Genomic DNA, 21,211 nt, shown 5'->3' with positions numbered 1-21,211 from the left:
TTTTAATTTATTTTTATAATACAATTATTTAAATAAACTACTCAAACTATAATTAGACGATAGTAAGTGATCAATATAAATATAAAAATTAAAACTCTTATTATTATCTAAACTAAATAATTTGAAAAATTATATTCTCAACTCTCAAATTGTGTATAGAGCATATAATCCATATGGTTATATGATATAATTTGATTTCAAAGATAAATTTTAAAATTTAAATATTTCAAATCAAATATTATTATTTAAGTTGTGTGGATAATATGCTTTATACACTGACTTGAGAATAGAATAAGTCAAAAAATTTAATTGTTGACACTTTCCCAAGAGACAATGATTTTCTAATACCGCGCTTGGAAAAACCTAGTTTCATTACTAATATCCAAATTTCTCTCAAACCAAACACTTCTTAAGGCTCGTTTGGTTACACGGTTCAGAAGAGAAAAAATGATATATTTTAAATAATAATTAATAAAATATTATAATATAATTTTTTAATATTAATTTTATATAAAAATTTTAAAAAATTAAATTATTTATTATATTTTATATAAAAATTTAATAAAATTATAATAATTATATAAGATTAGAAGAGATGTTTGATTTTAGATAATCAGTTCGGAAGTAAAACTTTGCCTCAATTATCACATGCTTTCAGACCATTTAAGCTCAAGTACTGTTGAAACTATCGAACCACTCAAAAGTCAAAACCCACTGAAAATCTGAAATCACAGAGAAATACCGGAACACACCACCCTGCCAGTCCGACAAACACAGTCGCACGCATACTCCAGTGATCGTCATCCCATCCCACCTAACTCAATCTCAAACCACTCCAGAAAAATAATTAATATTGATTTCCCAGTGACATGAATTTCATCGAAACTTCCGGGCAGTGCCCTTTACATATGACGCCAGCCACAGCGCTTCCATCTCATAATCTTCTCTGACTAGGTCTACCGTTCATAGTCCTTAACCCTTTCTCTCGTTCTCTTCCTCTCCCCCAAAATTGAATCATGGTGAAATCGAAGTCGTGCTTCGAGGAAGATATGTGGCCACCGGGGTTTCGGTTTCACCCTACGGACGAGGAGCTTGTGCTGTACTATCTGAAGAGGAAGATCTGTGGGAGAAGGCTCAAGCTCGATATCATCGCCGATGTCGATGTTTACAAGTGGGACCCCGAGGAGTTGCCTGGTATCGCATCTGTTTTCCTTTTTTTGGATCGTTGACTTGGTTTGTTGCAGAACTGGTTGTTTTGTTTTTCATTCCTATGTGCGCTTTGATCGGTTATGGTGCGATTTGACTGGGTGGATTATTGGGTTTGGGTAAGGTTTTGCTTGGTTTGATTGGTTGGGTTCGATAAGTAGTTCAGTAGGGTTTTGGTCAAAGCTATGGTGGGTTTGATTATGATGGAATCGAACTGGGGTTGATTAAAGATTTCGCTTTTGGTGTTAAGAAATATTGTAAAATAGGTTCGCTGCTTAGAATTTAGTAGGGTTTAAGTCGAAGTCTGGTTTCAGTTTGGTTTTGTTCGAAATTTCATTGATTTACTGGTTTTGGTTTGACATGTATGTTGTGCGATTGACTATATCTTGTTTCATGTATTTGATGGTATATATTTCTTTTTAATTTCATTACATGTACTTTTTGATTCAGACGTGCCTCTAGGTTGATTGATCTATATATGTGGTTTGTTGTTTGACGGTATGTATTAGATTGGTTTCTAGTAGGGTTTAAAGCTATTTGTACTTTTTTTTTGGCAGCCAAGTGTAAAAATACTAGTTGATTGTTAGGATTCGCATCAAAAGGGATTTGCTGAATGTTTACCATCAGCATCTGTTATTTCGTTTTCCAGACCTAGAATGTATACAAGTGATGGTTCTGTTTTACGGTGTTTTTTTTTTAATTGAAAAAAAAGAAATTAACAAGTTCAGCTGTTCAGGCTTGAAATCGATTGATTTGGGTTATCTATTTTGTCCATGTAATAATCTTCTGGTTTGTTTATTCCCATCGGCTATTATTGATTCTTGACACTACTCTTTGAGATCCTAGAAATTGGAGTTGAAAGTTCTTGAAGGAACTGATCTTTTTTGGGTTTTAACTACTTTCTAGCTTTGTTTTGATTTTGGGTTGATCGAATTTTGGGTTTCTGACTGAACATAATTACAGGGCTATCTATACTTAAATCTGGAGATAGGCAGTGGTTCTTTTTCAGTTCGAGAGATAGGAAGTACCCTAATGGAGGACGGTCAAATAGAGCAACCAGCCATGGGTATTGGAAAGCAACAGGAAAGGATCGTAGCATTACCTGCAACTCTCGGATAGTGGGAGTAAAGAAGACCTTGGTGTTCTATAGGGGGCGTGCACCAAATGGGGAGCGAACTGACTGGGTGATGCATGAGTATATCGTGGACGAGGAGGAGCTTAAGAGATGCCAGAATGTACAGGTATTGCCTTGTATGATTTAACTTTGATAACTTTCTTATCTTTGGCTGTTGTTAACTGATATTGTATGCTTTTTTATATTTCAGGAGTATTATGCTCTTTACAAGCTTTACAAAAAAAGTGGACCCGGTCCTAAAAATGGTGAGCAATATGGGGCTCCATTTAAAGAAGAAGAATGGGTCGATGATGAATGTTTGGATTTTAACAACTCTGCTGATAGGGATATAAACGAGGTTACTTCTGTCTCTGTTGTGAGAGTCAATGGTCAAGTCCAGTCTACATTAGATGGATTTGAGGAGTTCATGAAGCGCATCGCAGATGAGACTGAGCTTGACCAGCCACAAACCAATGATTATGCTCACAACCAATCTCAGGTTAGATTGTAGCTTCATTCTTTGCAGTATTTTTATCAAAAGGTGATATTACTGCTTGTTACGATCGTTGCATCCTGACATGAAAAAATTCACAATGGAGTGAACTGCACCATTTTTTTTTTTTTGACAAGTAGATACACCAAGATTTCGAATAATGGTCTAAAGTAAATGTACATGTGTGGCCTACTTGGCAACTGTTGTCTTGACGAGAATTTATGCACTCCGATTTTTGACATTGCAGTATTGTCTATAACCTCCTAGGAGAATTAGAAACATTGTACTTTTTACATCCCTTGCATTTTTGTTGAACTCTATGGCCTCCAGTCTTGAGACAAATGTATTTTCTCCACCCTATGAATATGGAGTAGATCGTGGGTTCAGTTTTTTTTTAAATTAAATAATTGTTTCTGTATTGTGCTAACTAATATGTTATGGCCTTATGTACACCTCCTGTGTACATGGGCTATGCCTATTTTATTCTAATCAATAATATTTATCTTATCAAAAAAAAAAAAATGTTATGGAACACATGTTCACATGTTGATTTTTATGACTTCATTTTATAGGTTGGCAAAGAAGAAACACAGAGTACCATGGTGGATCCATCCTTCAGGGAAGGTATCACTAATGAACCCAGCAGAGTGCTGCAACCAAGTGGTCAGCTGTATGATGTGCCTGCCAGCTTTGGCCACAGACAGACAGCCACTTCTCAACTGCAAACTCACGAGACACTGGAGGCTATATCTGCTCCAAATCATAAAGAAAATAAACCTCTAGTAATACATGAAGAGGACTTCCTGGAAATTGATGATCTCCTCAATCCCCAACCTGGTTTTGACAATAACAAAGTTGTCGAGAACTTGCAGTTTCAGGCTGATGGATTGTTCGACTTTGACCAGTACCATGATGCGGCAATGTTTCTTCATGACATTGGCTCAACCAATTCACATATAGTTGCAGATCCATATATAAATATCATTGAGAATCATATGGTAAACCAATTTGATTATCAGTTGCAACCCAATCTAGATGGTGCTGGTCAGATTGACAATCAGCCATGGACACATGATCAAGGGAGAAACATCCATAATTCGGCAGAATCAAACCTGGGTCCTTTTATTTCACCATCCTCTGGTAAGTAAACATATAGAGCTTCAGTGCCCACGCTATTGCTTTGCCTTTTCTTACCGAGCTGTGTCTTTGTTTTGGAAAAAGTTGCTGGCTTCAATTGTCCATCCAAACAGAGCTTTTGTTAGGATGGATGGTTTTGGTTGACATGCCATGATACAGATGGCAAGAAACTGATGTGACAGTAGCAAGTCTGTTTGCTTGAAGGGCTCTTCTAATCAAGTATTCCTGTTGTGCATCATAAATAGAATGAGTTGAACGTTTAATTTCCTGATAAAACTTTCCTACTTTTGGGGAAAATAAAAAAACAAGTTTTAAGCATGTTTCAAGGGATCTGTCTATGTTACGCTGTAGACATCTGTTAATATTGTGGTTTCTGATCATGTTTAGGCATCGAATGTGACCCTACAAACATTCCCACCAAAGAAAATGAAAATGGCTGTGAGGATGGTGATGCTGCTAGTCCGTTCTCGTCCGCACTTTGGGCGTTCGTGGAGTCAATACCCACAACTCCAGCAGCGGCTTCGGAGAACGCTTTGGTGAATCGTGCTTTTGAGCGGATGTCTAGCTTTGGTCGGGTTAGATTGAATCTGAAAAACACAAATGTCTCTGTCGGAACTGGTGCTGAAACTGTAAGGAGGAGGAGGGCAGGCATTAGCAAGGGAATTTTGTTAATTTCAGTTATTGGAATAGTCTGTGCTATATTGTGGGTGCTGATTGGAACTCATGTGAAAGTGTTGGGGACACGCATATCCTCCTGAACATAAATGAACAGCAAGTTTTCTGCTATATTCATCCGGGTATTGCCGGAATTAGTGGAAATGCTTAACTCTAACTAAGCATATCACCATCTCTCTCTGAATTTTGTATGTCAGGAAGAAAATATGTCCAAAATTACTGGTTTCTTATAAGAAGGATTTATTTATTTAACAAATTCTTTTTGGGTAATTAAACAGTTATTTTATTAGTAAGTATATCATATATATCACTTAAATTGTAATATTTGATTTATAAAATTTAAATTTATCTTTTAAATTAAATTATGAGACTTAGTTCTTGAACTCGTCACGTAAAATCAAAATTTTCTTACAAATTCAACCCTGGAATGTGTTGGAGAGATATTTTGAATGGCAAAATGACAATATTACCCGCTTTTAGAATATGAATAAAGTAATCGTCCTGTGCATAAAAACATTATTAACAAAAGAAATGAAATTGTTGGTCAAGGACCCATCATGGATCATTAATTTTTTTTAAAAGTTTTTAATTTGTCAAAAATTATATTATTTTTTCATAAATAAAAATAATATTATTCAATTTAAAAAAATAAAAATAAAAAGTAAAATTATGTCTAGTCATAAAATGTATAAATGTCGTATAATTATTTTTTTGTGTCGTATAGTCATGAGTAAAATTTATTATTAAAAAATTATTTCAAAATAATTTTTGTAAAGAAGAATTCTACAAAATTTACCATCATTCTATTTTTATGATGACATAGCTTATCAGTTTTTGAAATTTTCTTTTAAAAATATAAAAAATGATATAATAATAAAAAATATCACATTTTATTTAATAAAATGAGATAGGAATGGAATTTATAAAATTATGTGAAGAATTATGAAAAATCAAAACGAAACGTTTACCAAAAGTAAAAGGTTAACACTATAACGTTACACAAAATTCAAAAGGATAAAATGTATTTGTTTGTTGGTAAAAGAAAGGAAAAAGAGAAAGAAGGGAAAATCAAAAACCCCATCATCTAATATTTGCAGGAAAAAAAAAATATAGAAACTCAAAATTAGGAAGGGATTTGCTTTCTTCAATATTGATTTTGGCACGCAGGCCGTCTCTTCATAGCATTTCCCCGCTCTGTGTTGCTCTGTCTAATTTTCAATCAATTTCACAGACATCCAACAACTCGCGTTCCGATTCAAGTTCTAATATATGTTTACATATATATGTTTGTATGTATGTATTTGTTCGAAGCACCTTTGAAAGAAGAAGGAGCATACTAAGGAGGAAGAAGATGGAGCAGCGCTTTGCCTCCTTCTGCTGATTCATGGCCTCTTCTCAGCATCGCTGCGTTTTTGGTTCTCTCTCTCTCTCTCCGCTCTTCTAATTCTCATTAATTTACTAGCTTTTATTTTTGAAATTTTCGTTTAGGCTCCGTTTGGTTGCCGGGAAATTCCCGCATAAGTATAAAAAAGAGGATCTTTGAACCTTGAAACGTAGATTGAGTTCAAAACAATTTTCAAGGTTTGAGGTTTTCAGTAATTTTTTATAAGGTTTCGAAGGCAATCAAATAGGAATCCGTGAAATTGAGTGTTATGGGGCTGCGATTATTGATTCGTTGGGGAAATTTCTGTTGCAGTTGGGAATATACCATATGATGCCACTGAGGAACAGCTTATAGAAATCTGCCAGGAGGTTGGTCCTGTTGTGTCTTTCAGGTCAGTTAAAAAAACCCTAGGCTTTTGTGTTTTGGGTTCTAATTCAAAATTTCTATGATCCTTTTGGAAGCTGAGGAATTTGACTGGTGGAGGTTTCACAGAATTGTAATCTTCATTTACCAAATAACATGTAGTGTTCTTTTCTGCGAGGTTCTGCGGCTTCTGCCCTGTGATGTAATTGAATTTGATTAATTTTTTTTATTAAATTCTGCACAATTAACAGTAATCTGGAAGACTTCTCTTGTGTTTGAAACCAATTAAACTTTATGGGGTGGATTGTAAGAAAAAGTGAGCATACAAGTACATGACGATCTATAATTATTTCATTCTACCTATAAAAGAAATTGTTTTATTTTCAGTAACATGCACACCATCTTAATATTTTGTAAGTACCCATGAGTTCTAAAATATAAAAAGATGCAACTTGTAAGCTTTCAACTGAAACCACACATCATGATATAGGGTTTTGAAATATCAAAGTGATAAATAAGTACGTGGTTGGACTGAATGAATTTGTGCTCAACCTCAATCTTGTGCTAGTGCATTGTAGTCAAGGATAGAGTAACTGAATACAATTGACTCCCATAAGCCTTGTGCCAATTATTTATTTTTCAATTGATCTCAAAATATTGTGATATATTTGAACTTTTGGCATGGTTGTAACTTAAAAAAAATGTTAAATTTTCGGTTCATTCATTAGGGATAAATCGTGGCATTAACTAAAATTTTCATTTCACCCCTAGGGGTTGGCTCAAGTGGTAAGTGGTAGAGGGTCCAAGGCTCGAATCCCACTGGGTGCAAAAAACCTCTAGGGGCCGTTGGATTGGGGGAATTCTTCCTTGAATTACTCGAGGTGCACTTGTGGAAAACTCTTTGCCGAGGGCTTGTGCACCCCCGGGATTAGTCAAGATGCTGGTCGGGGACACTCGGTGCCCCAAAAAAAAACTAAAATTTTCATTTGTACCACTTATTCCTTTTCCATGCTTCTGGGTGGCAGTAGTTGGCATGTCTAAAGTGCTTTTCTCTAATTTTCAGATTAGTTATTGATAGAGAAACTGGGAAACCAAAAGGTTATGGGTTCTGTGAGTATAAGGATGAAGAGACGGCTCTAAGTGCTCGTCGTAATCTTCAGGGTTATGAGATCAATGGCAGACAATTACGGGTTGATTTTGCTGAAAACGATAAAGGTTCTGACAGAAATCGAGAACAGGTGAGATACTGAATGTGGATATGTGTGCTTACAATTCTGTTACCTGTTCAATGATCTTATAGCAGCAATAATTGACTTTCCTCCTCTCACAGGGCCGTGGGGGACCTGGACTTGCTGCTAATGTTGGTGAGTTTATTTTTTTCATTTATTTTTGTGGTCTTTGAGTTGTGACTTTTCACATGAAAGAAAAACTGAAATCACGTGCCCTTTCTTTTCTTATGGACATGTTTAAAGATCCTCAAAAACAGTTAGCCGGCTCGGTGGTCCATGGAGAATCTGTTCACCATCAGCCAATTGGTCTCCATATAGCTATAACTGCGGCAGCTGTCATGGCAGGAGCTCTAGGTGGTGCTCAGGCTGGTATACAGTCAAATCCAAATGGTTTGCACAACCAGCCAGCATTGGCCAATGATCCTTTAACTCTTCGTCTGGCCAAAATGTCTAGGAGTCAGCTGAATGGAATAATATCTGAGCTGAAAGTATGGATTTCAGTGGAGTCTTTCTCATTTTTCGGATATTATTTATAACTCATTATATATTGTTTTTATTTATTGTATTTGTTTTGATAACAGGGAATGGCTACACAAAACAAGGAGCTAGCTCGCCAGCTATTGATTGCAAGACCACAGTTGCCAAAAGCTCTTTTTCAGGTACTAACCATTTTTTTGGGGCAAGGGGCGATTATTTAAAAAAATACGGTTGTAATAACGAAACCCTTTCAAGGTTAAGGAGTAAACTGAGCATCTCACATGTACCTACAGAATACGAGAACTTCCACCTTGTTGTATCACTTCGCTTTTCTTGTTTATATTATCCTATCATCAAAGCCATATGCATACTTAAACATCAACTTCTTTCTCTGCTCTATGCATGGTTCTCTATATATATATATATATTAGAAAATGGTTCATGCATCGTGGATTTCTCGAAAAGCCCATCGTAAAAAGGTCATGCTAAAGGATAGATGATGCAGAATTTTGTGTTTTCAGGTTTCCATTTTCTAATAAGTCGCTATCTCCATCAGGGGAGACCAGTTCTTGCTGACTAATATCGAAACAATAGTACTCGAATTTCATTAGTGATTGACTGACCAACTTCTGAAGCTTCAGAAAAAAGATTTAAATTCTCAAAGCGAATCTGTATTGCTAAGCAAGAAGATCATTAGTTTTAAGAGCAAACAAATTATCTGAACACGGTTTCTTTGATCTTTTGTAGACTATACAGATTTTCATTTCATGAGGTGTTTGATAATTTTCAATTCCTTATCAGACATTATTCTGATCCTTGTCCATTAATTCTCAAGTTGAGCATACACTCATTTCATGCATTGTTGCATGTATGCTGAGCTTTGAAAATTTCAATATCGTAGAATTCTGTTATTTTCACTTTCAAATTTCTGGTAGTTAAGATGATGGATGCTACTTGCCTGTTTCACTTATTGGATCCTGTGCTTTCCCTTTATGCAATCTTCAGTTAATGTATCAGCTTTGTTTTATTGTCTCTTTTTGAGTGGTGTTCTGTTAATGCCTTATTGATGTTTCTAATTTTGTAGATTTTGTGCTCTTTGTCATTACCTTCAATGTTTGTTGGGTGCTTTTACTTGTTAAAAAATTCTATGCATGTTTATTCCAATATGTTATTCGTTCTCTTTGGAAGTTAAACTTTATCTGTATTCTTTTTGAACCTTTTGCAGGCACAGATAATGCTAGGAATGGTGACCCCTCAAGTGGTCAGTTTTACTACCTTTAACTTCTGTGTTTTCCTTAGTCAGGCTTGTAATTATGTCATGAGAAGTTTTCTTTTTTTGAAACTTTGCAGTTGCAAATGCCAAATATTAGGCAGACTTCAGGTCTAGCCACACAGCCTCCATTGCATGATGGCCAGCAGGGTCAGCCTCTAGCTGTTCAAACTCTTCCTCGGCCACCTGCTCCTGCACAGAACAAGATGCAGCCTGGGTTGATGGCCAAAGTGCAAGATAATCAAGTTGCTGCACTGCCTCAAAATCCCGTAGTTCTCCATCAATTTTCTGCACTCCCACAACCCCAAAGTCAGCTTCCACAACACGCAAACAACCATGGTGCACAGCAGGCCACAGTTCCTCTGCAGTCTGCAGTTTCAACTCTTACTGCTGCATTACCCCAATCTTTGGGAAGTTTGTCCTCTAGATCACAGGTACAGGCAGCAAATTCCTCTTCTCCAAACCATCAAATGCAGCCCTCTTTGCTACAGCACTCTGGACAGGTTGGGCCGGCCAATGCAGCCCTCTTTCAGATGGCTAATCCAAATGCTACCATACAGTCTTCTCTTCTACCTCGTCCTCCTTTATCGGATGCAGGCTTTCAGGTGCAAAGCTTTGCTAGTTTTTTCTTCAAATAACTATGAAGATAATTTTTCATTTTTCTAGGTTACTTAGCACATAATGGCTAGTAACTGCTCCCCCTCCTCCGCAATCTTTCCTTAAGATGGTTGTAGTTATTTTTTCTTTATATGATTGTATTATTGTGTCTAACTTCTTTTATTGTAACAGCCTGGCCTTACGGTATCATCAGTTACTTCACTGGCAATTAAGAAGGATGCTGAAATACTTGCTCAAGTTCCTGACAATGGAACTCAGGGCCTCAGAAGCAATGCATTTTCTAATGCACCTTCAGGGAGCATGTTTCGAGATTCTTTAGAACCAGGCAATCGCCCTCAAAAGCTGATGAAAATGGATGATGGAAGGCGAACATCTTTTTCAGCCGGAAGTTTGAATGTGACCAACACCAATGAACCTGGACGATCCCAAGTTAGCGGAGCTGGCTCTTTGCCTGTTAACCCAGTTCCAAAAACAGAAGGGCAAATTTCTCAGGTAAGGAGTTCCTGTATTTGAGTTATTCACATCCAGATATTTTAGTTATCAGTATGTTTTTTGCATGCATTCTCTGCTTTGTGCTCGTGGCTGGAAATTGATGTGTCATGAGCTTTCTTGTTGGTTGGTTTGGGGTTGATGGCTATCATGATAAGGATTTGAACATTGCTACCCCTGCCCCATCTTTAAAATAATAACTTTGCTACACATTAAAAAAAGAAGGATAAGGATTTGAATGTCGCTACCGCTGCCACATCTTCATGAGACATAAGATTTATATATTTCAGCTCTGTCATCTGCAGAAAAATTATTGCATTATAATTTTTAGAAATTATATGTAATCTAAAAACTGTAATGTAATAATTACAAATATATAGAATTACATATAAGATATCTTTCTTGTGGTGGAGGTGATGTGTTAGGACAGTCAAAATGGACCCTTATGGGTTCTGTAGCTAAGATGTGATACTTCAGCAGATGTTTCTTGCTGATATGGTTGAACTAATTTTTCTTATCGTGGTAAGTTCCTATCTAATTTCCCATGCATAGTTAGGGTGAAATATTAAGAGGCTACCAAGTTTGGTTGATTCCATTCATCCCTTGTGGTTCCCATTACAACCATCAAACCCATATATTTTGTCAAATACACTAATAGGTCCTCACATGATCAGTTGGTACAAGTCTTTGGACTTTCTTGCCCAGCTCACTCATAACTTTGAAAGCGTGTGCATCATAGTCATCGTTCACAAGGGATTCACAATATCAGGTTATCAAGTACTGACGGTCACTAGATCTCCCATCTCATGGAAAAATCAAGTAGAACCTTGCTGTATCAAAGCAAGGCCTACAATTTTCCATTTTAGTTGCTTTAGGTTCATTTCTTATGCAGTTTTTTTTAAGCTCGTTTTGAGATTTCTCGTGGTCTTTTCATGAGCCCATGTTTTGGAGACTTCTGTATCCAGTGCAGTAGATGAAGCCTTGGGAGAGTTCAGTGAAATTGACTTAGAGAAGAAAACTTCTCCCCCCACTATGCACTGTTCAGAGCTTATCATGGTGTTATCATGACTTAAAACATATTCTCTATGGTTTGATGGCCTGCTGCGTCATACCGTTGGATTCAACTCCTTTTCATATGGAAGTCTGGAAGTCCATATGCCCAGTGGCCTTCTTGTAAAGTATGTCACATTATAGTACTGTCTGCATATCACCCCGCAGATACTCATGGTAGCGCCCCTCCTGTGTTCATTCTCAATATTATGATGTTTTTGTTTGTCATAGCTTTTTGCACATAAGGAATTGTGAACCTTTCAATTGTGTAGGAGAGTTTGTATTTTTCTGCTATTTGTGATGCTTTTTTTGCAAATTTCAAATTGTTTTGCAATAGTTTCAATTATATATGGAGTTGGAATGAGAACAATGCTCTTCTGGTTTCTGACGGTTTTTGTTTTCATATTCTTGGTTTCTGTTCTCAGTCACAGCTTCCACCTGATGTGGAGTCTGTCTTACTGCAACAAGTGTTGAACCTAACACCAGAGCAATTGAGTTTATTGCCTCCAGAACAGCAACAACAGGTTCTTCAACTCCAGCAGGTTCTTCGGCGAGATCAAATTCAGCTATCTTAGGAGAGGGTGTGACACATCGTTGGATCATAAATTCAGCATTGGCACTTGGTAGTGCAGGCTCAATTCTTTTACTTGTGAAGGACGAGCTATCTATTGATTCAATGAAATTGTGATTGCCTTTGAAATTATTGATCTGGGGTGATCTGGCATACGATCTGAAATGTGAGCTTCCATTCATATAAAGTTTAAGAGGCTGTGATTATCTTGCCTGAAAAAAATAGTTAGAAGACAATAAAAAGTTTTGTCTAATCTTGTTATAATTTGTGACTACCCATGGTTGCAATCAAATTTGATTCACTTTTTGATTGCTTCGCGTGTTCTTTTCTTTAATCGAGACCAATTAACACTGTTCTCTGATCAAGAGCACATAGAACAAGACTGTAACTGCTTGTTGGGTTAGGTTTTCTATTGTATCATCAGTTTGTAGCTTTCCTTACTTATTGCAGTTGCTCTTTCCCTACCCTCTCCCGTTCCACACATTTTTATATAGTTTTCCTTATGTTTGGCTTAGAAAGCATTGACATCATTGGAGCTTGGAAAGAGAGGGTGTAGCAGTATCTTTTTCAAACAACTAAGTTCATTTTTTTAACTTCTAGCTTTGTAGCTGTGCTAAGACATCCATTAGCTGTAATCTGCGGCAATGTATGGAAAAGAGAAAAATGGAGCAAATATAATGGATGGTTAGGGCAAATTACCCGAATATTGCATTCATGAATGAGTGTTATTTGCAACCCAAGGGGTAAACCCAAGTGGTGAAGGTCTTAATTTTGGGATATCACTCCCCGCAAGGTCGAAAGCTTAATATCTCATAGGTGCAAACAATTCTTTGGGGTTACACCCATTAGTGAAAAGTCAACGATTTAACCAGTTTTGTGTAGAAAAACTTTTTAGAGTGTGGTGCATGAGACTGAGGTTTACTCTGCAGGGATAGATCTAAAGGGTCTTGCTTTAGAGAAGTTCCACGACATTTGTTGAAGATGTCATCCACAAAGGGCATTGCCTAGCCTACACTGCATCTGCATACGCACGTATTTCATAGAAAGATTAGGCACTCCAAACCACCAACGTCAATATGTGCCGCATTCTTGGGAATTAAAAATCGTAACGCTTGAAACGAAAGTTCCCTTTACTCACACACTCACAGAATTCTCTAATTTCTATCTACTTCCAATGAGGACTTGGTAGTACACACGTGATGGGTATGCATGTGCTGCTCATCTACTCTCCACCGCCAACCTACCACCATCCTTCATGTGTCTATAATATGTTACTTCCTGTTTGGCCTACCCTTTCCTCCGTCATTCTACAAACATTTCTTACCGGAAAAGTTAAAACATCTGTTTTAAAAAAATAAAAATAAAAAATTCAAAGTGAGAGATATAATTACACCATGCAAATTTTATAATATTTTTTTTTATTTTTTATTAAAATTTTTTGAATAATGTCAAATGAAACTTTCGATAATGCGGTGTACGAACCGGAGTCTACTCTACAGAAATAGGACCTTGCCTTTAAGAGGTCGCAATATAAAAAATAAAAAATAAAAAAATAAAAAAATGTTAAATAAACTCATTTTATAAGTTTATCTATCTTCAAATTCAATAACAAATTTGATGATATAATAACAAATACAATATTTATTAATTAAATAGTAAAAATTTAATTTGTATTATTAAATTATTAAATTAGTCTTTTAAATTAAATTATGATACATAAGTTTTTTTTTTTCAAAGCCGACTTATAAATTGAATTTAAAAATAATTAAGGGTTTTTTTTTTTTTTTTTTTTTTTCTGGTTGTTAAAATCACGCCGTTGTTACAACAGTTCACGTGACTGCTATGCATTCTCCTCTTCAACCATCATAGGCGCTCCTTCCTCATTGTAACTCTCTCCTCCTTCTGGTACGGTTGTACGCCATTCCAATTTCGAAACTTTTTTTCCTCTCCATTTTGTTTGAGCTCGTTTGTTTCAGCAGAAGATATCACTGTCCAGGAAAAAGACTCCGCGTAACCGGTCTGTTTGGCTTGCCTGGAAATGTAGGAAGTAAGTTCGCCAAAACCTGAGGCGTTAGCGTCATCACATGTTATACCGGACGCGGTGAAAGTATTCGAGCATTCGTTTCTTTCTTTATCTTTCCCATTTTTTCCTGCGCTTTCCTGGGCATTGTCTTACTTCTTGTATACGGCATACCTTTGCGTTTTCTACTCAAATTTAGATGATTGAACTGGTGGATTCTGATTAGTGGAATTGTTTCGTCTCATGTACTTAGAGACAGACGTTTTTGCTGCAAAGAATGATTTTTGAGGGCATGGGTGCAACGTGTGATGTAGTGCCGCGATTCTCTACGCTCATAATCGGTTCGAAGTGTATTGGAAGGAAGCTGAATATGGCCGGGGTGCCGTTGACTCAGAGAGACAGCAAGGAATGTGTAACAAAAAAATGTGATTTTCGCCCAAAAAGCGCGTGCGCGAGGCAGAGACGGTTGGGTTTCCAACTTTCACGCTCTTGTAACCATTCACAAGGTAGATATATGTCTGTGCCAGGCAGAGCCATCAAAATGCCTTAGTATTTGCATTCTTGTTTTGTATTTTGGAGAATATCTTTCCCTTATGGTAGCTTTTTTAGCACTTATATCCACAGTAGACTTCTTACTGTCCTAACCATCTTTTTTAATTAAAATGATTCGGATTTTGCTATCTCAATATATACCTTAATTAATAAAAAGTAAATATATTCTAGAGCTTAAATCATGACGAGCTGATATCCTTTTAGAGCTGAGTCATCTAACTATAAAGGAGAAAACAAATTTGGCGCGAATGATTGTCTCTGTTTTAGTGTGTTGCAAATTTACACTTGAAACTTGAATTTGATGAAAATTCTTCAAATAATTTTGTATGTACCAAATGAGTCTGGCATGTGGATATAATCCCAGCAATGATTGAAGATATTAGATTTCTTCTTGCAAAAGTTTATCATGAGATATGTCCTCTGGGAGAAACTTGAAGTTTTTATTTATTTATTTCCCTTTAATTTTGGGTCTCTGTCTATTCCTTGAATTGAAACCTGTATTCAATCCGTAGTTTGGATAGTGTGATGAAATGAGATAGTTTTATATCAAAGTTGAATAAAATATTATTAGAATATTATTTTTTAATATTATTATTATTTTGATATCTGAAAAAGTTAAATTGTTTATTATATTTTGTGTGGAAATTTGGAAAAATTGTAATGATAAGATGAGATGAGATAAATATTTTACCATCCAAATGGGATCAGTCAGCTTCTGTGTTCAGGCTAACGTCTTCTGGGCCAAGTTCAATGGAGTTTTCCCTTTTTATTTTGGGGGGGTGATCCTACTTTTCATTGGTTCTTATGATCATACTGTATATGTTTTGTAGCTATTACAGTGCTGGAATCTGGAAACTTTTATGCTTCTTTTGATGAGGACTGTTTGTTAAAGGTACGATTTCTTTTCATTATATAATCTATAATAGCTCTGCAATTTGTATAGTAGTTTTGTATTTAATTATTGGTTTTCGAGGGCACTTCGGTGTTCTATGTCTGCTATAGGCTAACTGAAACTAAGAGTTTGAAGCTTTCAGATTAGCTTTTGGTTTATATTGCACAGCTGATTGGCCTCCTATGAAATTGCAGAACAAGGCACAAGAGGTTGCGTCATGCTTAAATGGACGCTCAATATTTCTTTTGGGTTAGTTCCCTTTAGAATTTATGTTTGAGATAGTTATACTCGCTATTCTGGAGGTTGAATTCTATGGAGTTTAAATTCAGGAATGATGGGCTCTGGAAAAACAACAGTGGGCCACGTTCTATCAACAGCATTAGGTTATTCTTTTATTGACAGGTTAGTGATTTGAATGGTATATTCTGGTAGGATTTATCATTGTTTGGCTTGGATTTTTCCTTTTCCGATGGGGCCATCATATAATATGACCCCTTAGGGAGGAGTGGTGGTATTTGACAACAGTACACTGTTGGCTTCAGTAAAATATTAGAAAGAAACAAAAATTCTATGTGCAGTCACTTTCGCGTACTCTTTTGTGCACTCCAGTGATATGATTGGTTGTGTATTAATAAAAAAAAATCCAACCAATCATATCAGTGGAGTGCGCAGAGAGTATGCAAAAATGACTGTATGCATTACTCTTAGAGAAATGCTATTCTTTCATCTTGGATTTTGTCATTCTCAATCACATCAGATAATGTGTCACATTTTAAGTGACTTTCAATTTATGTGGTTAATATAAGAAGTTGCAAATGCGCTACATGGGCCAGTGTGACTAAAGATGATAACCAAGATGAAGAGCAAAATTGCTCGAAGTATTATGGTGCTATTGTGAGTTATAAATTTTCACTAAGAAAGATGTTTATTATTTGTGGATACCAGTGATGCATACGTAGAACAGGCTATGGGTGGAACTTCGGTGGCACAAATATTCAAGCATCATGGGGAGAGTTTCTTCAGAGATCACGAGGTTTGTCGGGGAATAGTGCATCTTTATGTACTTTTGATCTCTCTGTCTCTTCCCGTGTTTATTATTATTATTGTTAGTATCAGATGAAGAGTAATATATTAATATTACAACCATTATTACTATTATCATTGCGCTACCAGTTCTTGATTTCCCATATTCATCCACAAATACCAAGTTTACTTAGAGCTCTTCCAATTTAGTTAGCATGGCCTTTCCTTCTGCATTGCATTTCTTTATTATCATGATTCAAAATTTATCATCGCCTTGCGTATTGTATTCAAGATCTTCTCCCATCTGTTGATATTATTCTTTCCGCTGTATATCGATATCATTGTTACTATATTACTTGAAGCTTTATGATGGAAATTAAACCCGGCTCTCTGGTCTGCAACTTGGCTTTTTAACTTTGGTTGGTGACAATTGGATTTAGAAGGGGTTTCTTCATTTCAAATGATTTTAAATACCTTGCCTTTAGACATATAGCAGAACATTTTAAAGCTTCATATGGTATAAGTGGCCTCTGTAAATAGATATCAAATAACATCATTTCACAGTCTACCATTAATGCCACTACTATGAGTATGATTTGTCCGTCCATGTTCTCACTCAATAGTTTAATTATGTGTAATTCTAGTTGATTCTTTTAACATTTTTATCTGTTTATGGAAAGAGAGAGTAATGGTTTTTAAGTTTTCTTTGCAGAGTGAGGCATTGCGGAAATTGTCCTCGGTGCCCAGGCAAGTTGTTGCCACAGGAGGCGGTGTAGTTGTTCGCCATATCAACTGGTATATTAGCACCATGTATATGAAATTCACCATCATCTCTCACTGCGTATAACCTTGATACATAATTTGAGTTTTGTTTAAGAGCTACTTGATTGTTTTTTCTTTCAAGGAAATTTATGAGGCAGGGGATCTCTGTCTTTTTAGATGTGCCCCTCGATGCATTGGCCAGGAGGATTGCCAAAGTGGGAACTGATTCTCGCCCTCTTTTGCATTTCGATTCAGGAGATGCTTACACTAAGGTGGCCATCAATTTGAGCATAAATTTGAGAGTTGGTTTAGCAAAACTATTTATTATGTGACAACCTCAAATTCTTTGCAGACTTTTGTGGAACTGTTTACTCTTACAAAAAAGAGATCTGTGGCATATGAAGATGCTGATGCTACAGTTTCCCTTCTAAGTATGTCTTCTTCTACCACTAAAATGGTTCATGTCCCATCTTTTTCTTGTCATTCAGTTGAATGTTGAAAGCTATGTAATCCACTTAGTTTATAATGCCCAGGTTGAGATAATTGTGGCACGCAACTTAATGTTAGGCCATAGTCCACTCGTTTCTGCATTCTCCCAAACTTCTTTTGGAAGTTGTGCAGTCCTAGATTTCTATGGCACCGCTATGACGATGGCCCACTGTTGGAAATGCGGGATAAAATATTGATCCTTGCTTTTCGTAAAAGCATTGCATTGGACCGAGGAAAAGAAATTTTAGGCCAAGCCCTCAATGTGGATGCCACCTAGCAATATCTTGGACACCAATAATGTTCATGAATGTTATATTATAGGTGTTACAAGCATTTGACTGAACCCATCATGTTCTTCCAGTCTGTCGATTATACATATTTTGAAGAGAACTTGAATTCTTCGTCTTTTCAGATCTTGCAGCCAACCTGCATCTTGATGACATGTCTGATATCACACCAACTGCCATAGCAATTGAGGTCTATTTGCATCCTACTCTTGTGTAAAGACTATTTCTGCTGCCATCCCCCTAGTGTATTCACTCCTCTCTGGCTCTTGAATCTTGACAGGCACTCGTACAAATTGGGGAATTTCTACGGGAAGAAAATGGCAGAGCCCGCCGAGTACATCCTTAAATAATCGAACCTCTTAGTTTTTAGCTTCTCCATGGTTTTCACTTGTATTACCAAGCGGTTCCTTCTTGTAGCGTGGTTTCTTAGAAGGTTACAGAAGAACGCCTTTATATACCGAAACAGAATAGCTTTCTCGGATGTTTCCTGATGACATTAATTATTTTGGAGAAAACATCTATATCATGAAAGCACAAGGAGAGTAAATATCATTAGATTGATATATTGCGACAAGTGGAATTCACAAAGATGAGTTACATTGATATGTTGCAGTGATTCAACATTGGTAGCCGGAAAAACAGACAAACCTCCATACATTACAGCTATATATATATATTAGGATATATATTCTATATTAACAAGCCCAGACAGCTGCGTCCTCCATAACCCTCGTGCATATATAATATACACAACTCTGAGGAAAGGATTTCAGGATCATTTCTCTTCACAAAACCACTCATACTAGCTAGTACTGAAAACTTACGCCACATCGATGGATCTAACATTCTTGGCAGTCTGATCCGGCTCCTTCTTAGGCACTTGCACTTTCAACACTCCATTCTCGAGTTTGCATGTGATCTCATTCAGGTTAACATTGTCCGGCAGCCTGAACCGCCTGACAAAGCTTCCCCGCCGCCTCTCGATGCGGTGCCACTTGTCGTTCTTGTCCTCCTTCTCCAACACCCTCTCCCCGCTGATCTGCAGAATGTTGTTGTCTTCAACCTGCACCTTCACATTCTCTTTTCCCACCCCTGCCATTGCACATCATATGTAACATCGACAATAAAGACTTGACTGAGTTGCACGCCGGCGAAACCAAAGCACACAAACCTATTACACAACCTATGGCCGCTGCTTCCTTTTCTTTTTTCATTTGATATTTTTATCAACTTGGTCAGCTAAATAACAAGAAAAGTTCCTCTTACTCCCATCTTAAAGCTAGCATGCATGCACATATCTGATTTTTTTAATACAAAATCAGAGATGATGCTTTAAAAGAGAAGGCTAACCAGGAAGATCTACACAGAACTCGTGCGCGGTGTCGGTTTCACGCCAATCGACCTGAGCATTAGCGAGGGCAGAGGTTTCATCGCCACGGTCACTTAGTTGTGATCCCAAGCTGGTTCCAAAGCTAAAAGGGTCCCATATATCGGTTGAGAAAGGGTGATCACGGCGGCCGCCGAACCATGGTATGAGCGAAGCCATGTTCCTTCCACCCTTCTCTGGTATTTTGGCGGAGCTGCTAATTTGAGTTTTCTTTTTGGATTGTCTACCCCTAATCTGCGTCGGCAGACGGCCCTGTTTTTATAGGGACTCGAAAGAACACTCCAGAGGTTGTGAATCTTTGTTTGTGCATGCATGTGGGTGTGCTTGTCATCGATGAGCACGTCTGGGAGCAAGGGAACACGTGTTGTTACGGCGCCACGTTATCAGTGGTGCTGCCACGTAGTTGCCTGCCACAGACATGGGAAATTTAAGGGATGAGAATGGTGGGCGTCGCATGGTGTACAAAGTGGGTAAATTCTATTTATCATTTTTTATATCACACTAATTTATCATTTTTATTTTTTATTTAAATATATATTTATATATTAATATATGTGTGTGTTTAAATAAAAAGATAAAAATAAAAAATTATATATTAGTATATAATATAAGAGATAATAAGTAGCATTTCTCGTATATACATAGAAAATAATTATGTGATGTACTAGAGACACATAAGATTTCCCTTTTAAGTATTTAATATTGTTCTATATATTATAGGGTTTTGTTTAATGAGAAATTATTTAGCCACCATTTCATAACAATAAATTTATAAATTGACATAATTTGGTAAGACACATTATAATATAAAATTATTTTTACTGTAAATCTAACGTATGACCACATATTTCTTTATAGTTATAAATTTTTTATTAATTAATAAGTAATGTTAGATACAATCATAAAGTATGCATATTTCGATTTATTTTTTGAAAAAATGTGTGGTCTACTATTAACAAAATAATTATTTTATGTGGATCTCAAATTTACCTATTTTTTTTAAATGGGTATGCCGGACTTGTATATTTTAAAATTACAAATAACATTTGTCTTTGGTTTAAAAAAAAAATGATATTTGCAGTCACGAAATACATAAGTGTCGCTAACTCCTTTTAAAATAAATGAACAAATATGAAATTCATGTAAAAATTTTAATTTTTTAATGATGGATTAAAACCTTTTTTGAAATAAGTAAGGAACACTTGTACAATTTATTATTGTATCCAGTATTATAAGTAGACACACACTCTTTTGTTATACCACGTAAGTTAGCCGTGGAAATGAACAACAGGCAACCAGAGCCCAACCCAACACTAATCGAGCCGAAACCCAAAGCCCAAGTTCATGAAAATTTGGGCAAGCGGGATCGGCTCGTTTGATTGACAATTGACATTTCAGCTTTTAAATAGAAAAAATATTTGATTTACTGAGAGGTCTTAAAAAATAAAGTTTATATGCTAACTTAGTACATCATATTATAAGTCTCTTTTTACTATAAATAAAAGTTAATGTACATTTAACCAAATCAATTTATTAACTTTAATATTATTTTATGAACTTATCACTTCTAAAAAACCTATTCATTATTCTTTTTATCATCATTTCATGATATGCCATTAGATCATCCCCTACACGATACATAATTTTTTTTATTTGTTTCCTTTCGTATGGATGATGAGTAAAAATATTCATTTATTTAGCAAGAATTTAAAAAAAAATTAAA

At 36.2% G+C, this 21,211-nt stretch overlaps 4 protein-coding genes across 4 annotated transcripts; 3 read left to right on the top strand and 1 right to left on the bottom strand.

Moving 5' to 3' along the window:
• The first annotated feature begins 720 nt into the window (after positions 1–720).
• Positions 721–4,736, top strand: LOC122299418 (NAC domain-containing protein 17-like). Its single transcript, XM_043109684.1, has 5 exons — positions 721–1,194; positions 2,170–2,447; positions 2,532–2,819; positions 3,386–3,953; positions 4,338–4,736. Exons 1-5 carry the CDS (start codon positions 1,017–1,019, stop codon positions 4,706–4,708), a joined length of 1,683 nt encoding a protein of 560 aa, XP_042965618.1. The 5' UTR covers positions 721–1,016; the 3' UTR covers positions 4,709–4,736.
• A 924-nt stretch (positions 4,737–5,660) lies between these two features.
• On the top strand, positions 5,661–12,516 carry LOC122299500 (cleavage stimulating factor 64-like). Its single transcript, XM_043109846.1, has 10 exons — positions 5,661–6,040; positions 6,322–6,400; positions 7,436–7,610; positions 7,703–7,736; positions 7,845–8,089; positions 8,183–8,260; positions 9,304–9,339; positions 9,429–9,953; positions 10,138–10,458; positions 11,931–12,516. Exons 1-10 carry the CDS (start codon positions 6,010–6,012, stop codon positions 12,078–12,080), a joined length of 1,674 nt encoding a protein of 557 aa, XP_042965780.1. The 5' UTR covers positions 5,661–6,009; the 3' UTR covers positions 12,081–12,516.
• A 1,415-nt stretch (positions 12,517–13,931) lies between these two features.
• LOC122299796 (shikimate kinase 1, chloroplastic-like) lies at positions 13,932–18,704 on the top strand. The gene is made up of 12 exons (XM_043110248.1): positions 13,932–13,961; positions 14,056–14,123; positions 14,352–14,602; positions 15,479–15,540; positions 15,735–15,789; positions 15,870–15,942; positions 16,486–16,573; positions 17,276–17,358; positions 17,468–17,597; positions 17,678–17,756; positions 18,227–18,291; positions 18,382–18,704. The coding sequence occupies exons 3-12, from the start codon at positions 14,374–14,376 to the stop codon at positions 18,445–18,447; spliced, it is 930 nt and encodes a 309-aa protein (XP_042966182.1). The 5' UTR covers positions 13,932–13,961; positions 14,056–14,123; positions 14,352–14,373; the 3' UTR covers positions 18,448–18,704.
• Positions 18,640–19,733, bottom strand: LOC122299798 (18.1 kDa class I heat shock protein-like). The gene is made up of 2 exons (XM_043110249.1): positions 19,452–19,733; positions 18,640–19,193 (listed from the first exon to the last, which is right to left on the bottom strand). Exons 1-2 carry the CDS (start codon positions 19,645–19,647, stop codon positions 18,922–18,924), a joined length of 468 nt encoding a protein of 155 aa, XP_042966183.1. The 5' UTR covers positions 19,648–19,733; the 3' UTR covers positions 18,640–18,921.
• Positions 19,734–21,211: the final 1,478 nt, after the last annotated feature.

Source organism: Carya illinoinensis, chromosome 16, assembly GCF_018687715.1.
Source record: "Carya illinoinensis cultivar Pawnee chromosome 16, C.illinoinensisPawnee_v1, whole genome shotgun sequence".
Classification (NCBI taxonomy): domain Eukaryota; kingdom Viridiplantae; phylum Streptophyta; class Magnoliopsida; order Fagales; family Juglandaceae; genus Carya; species Carya illinoinensis.
This window is presented reverse-complemented; position numbering and strand designations above follow the sequence as displayed.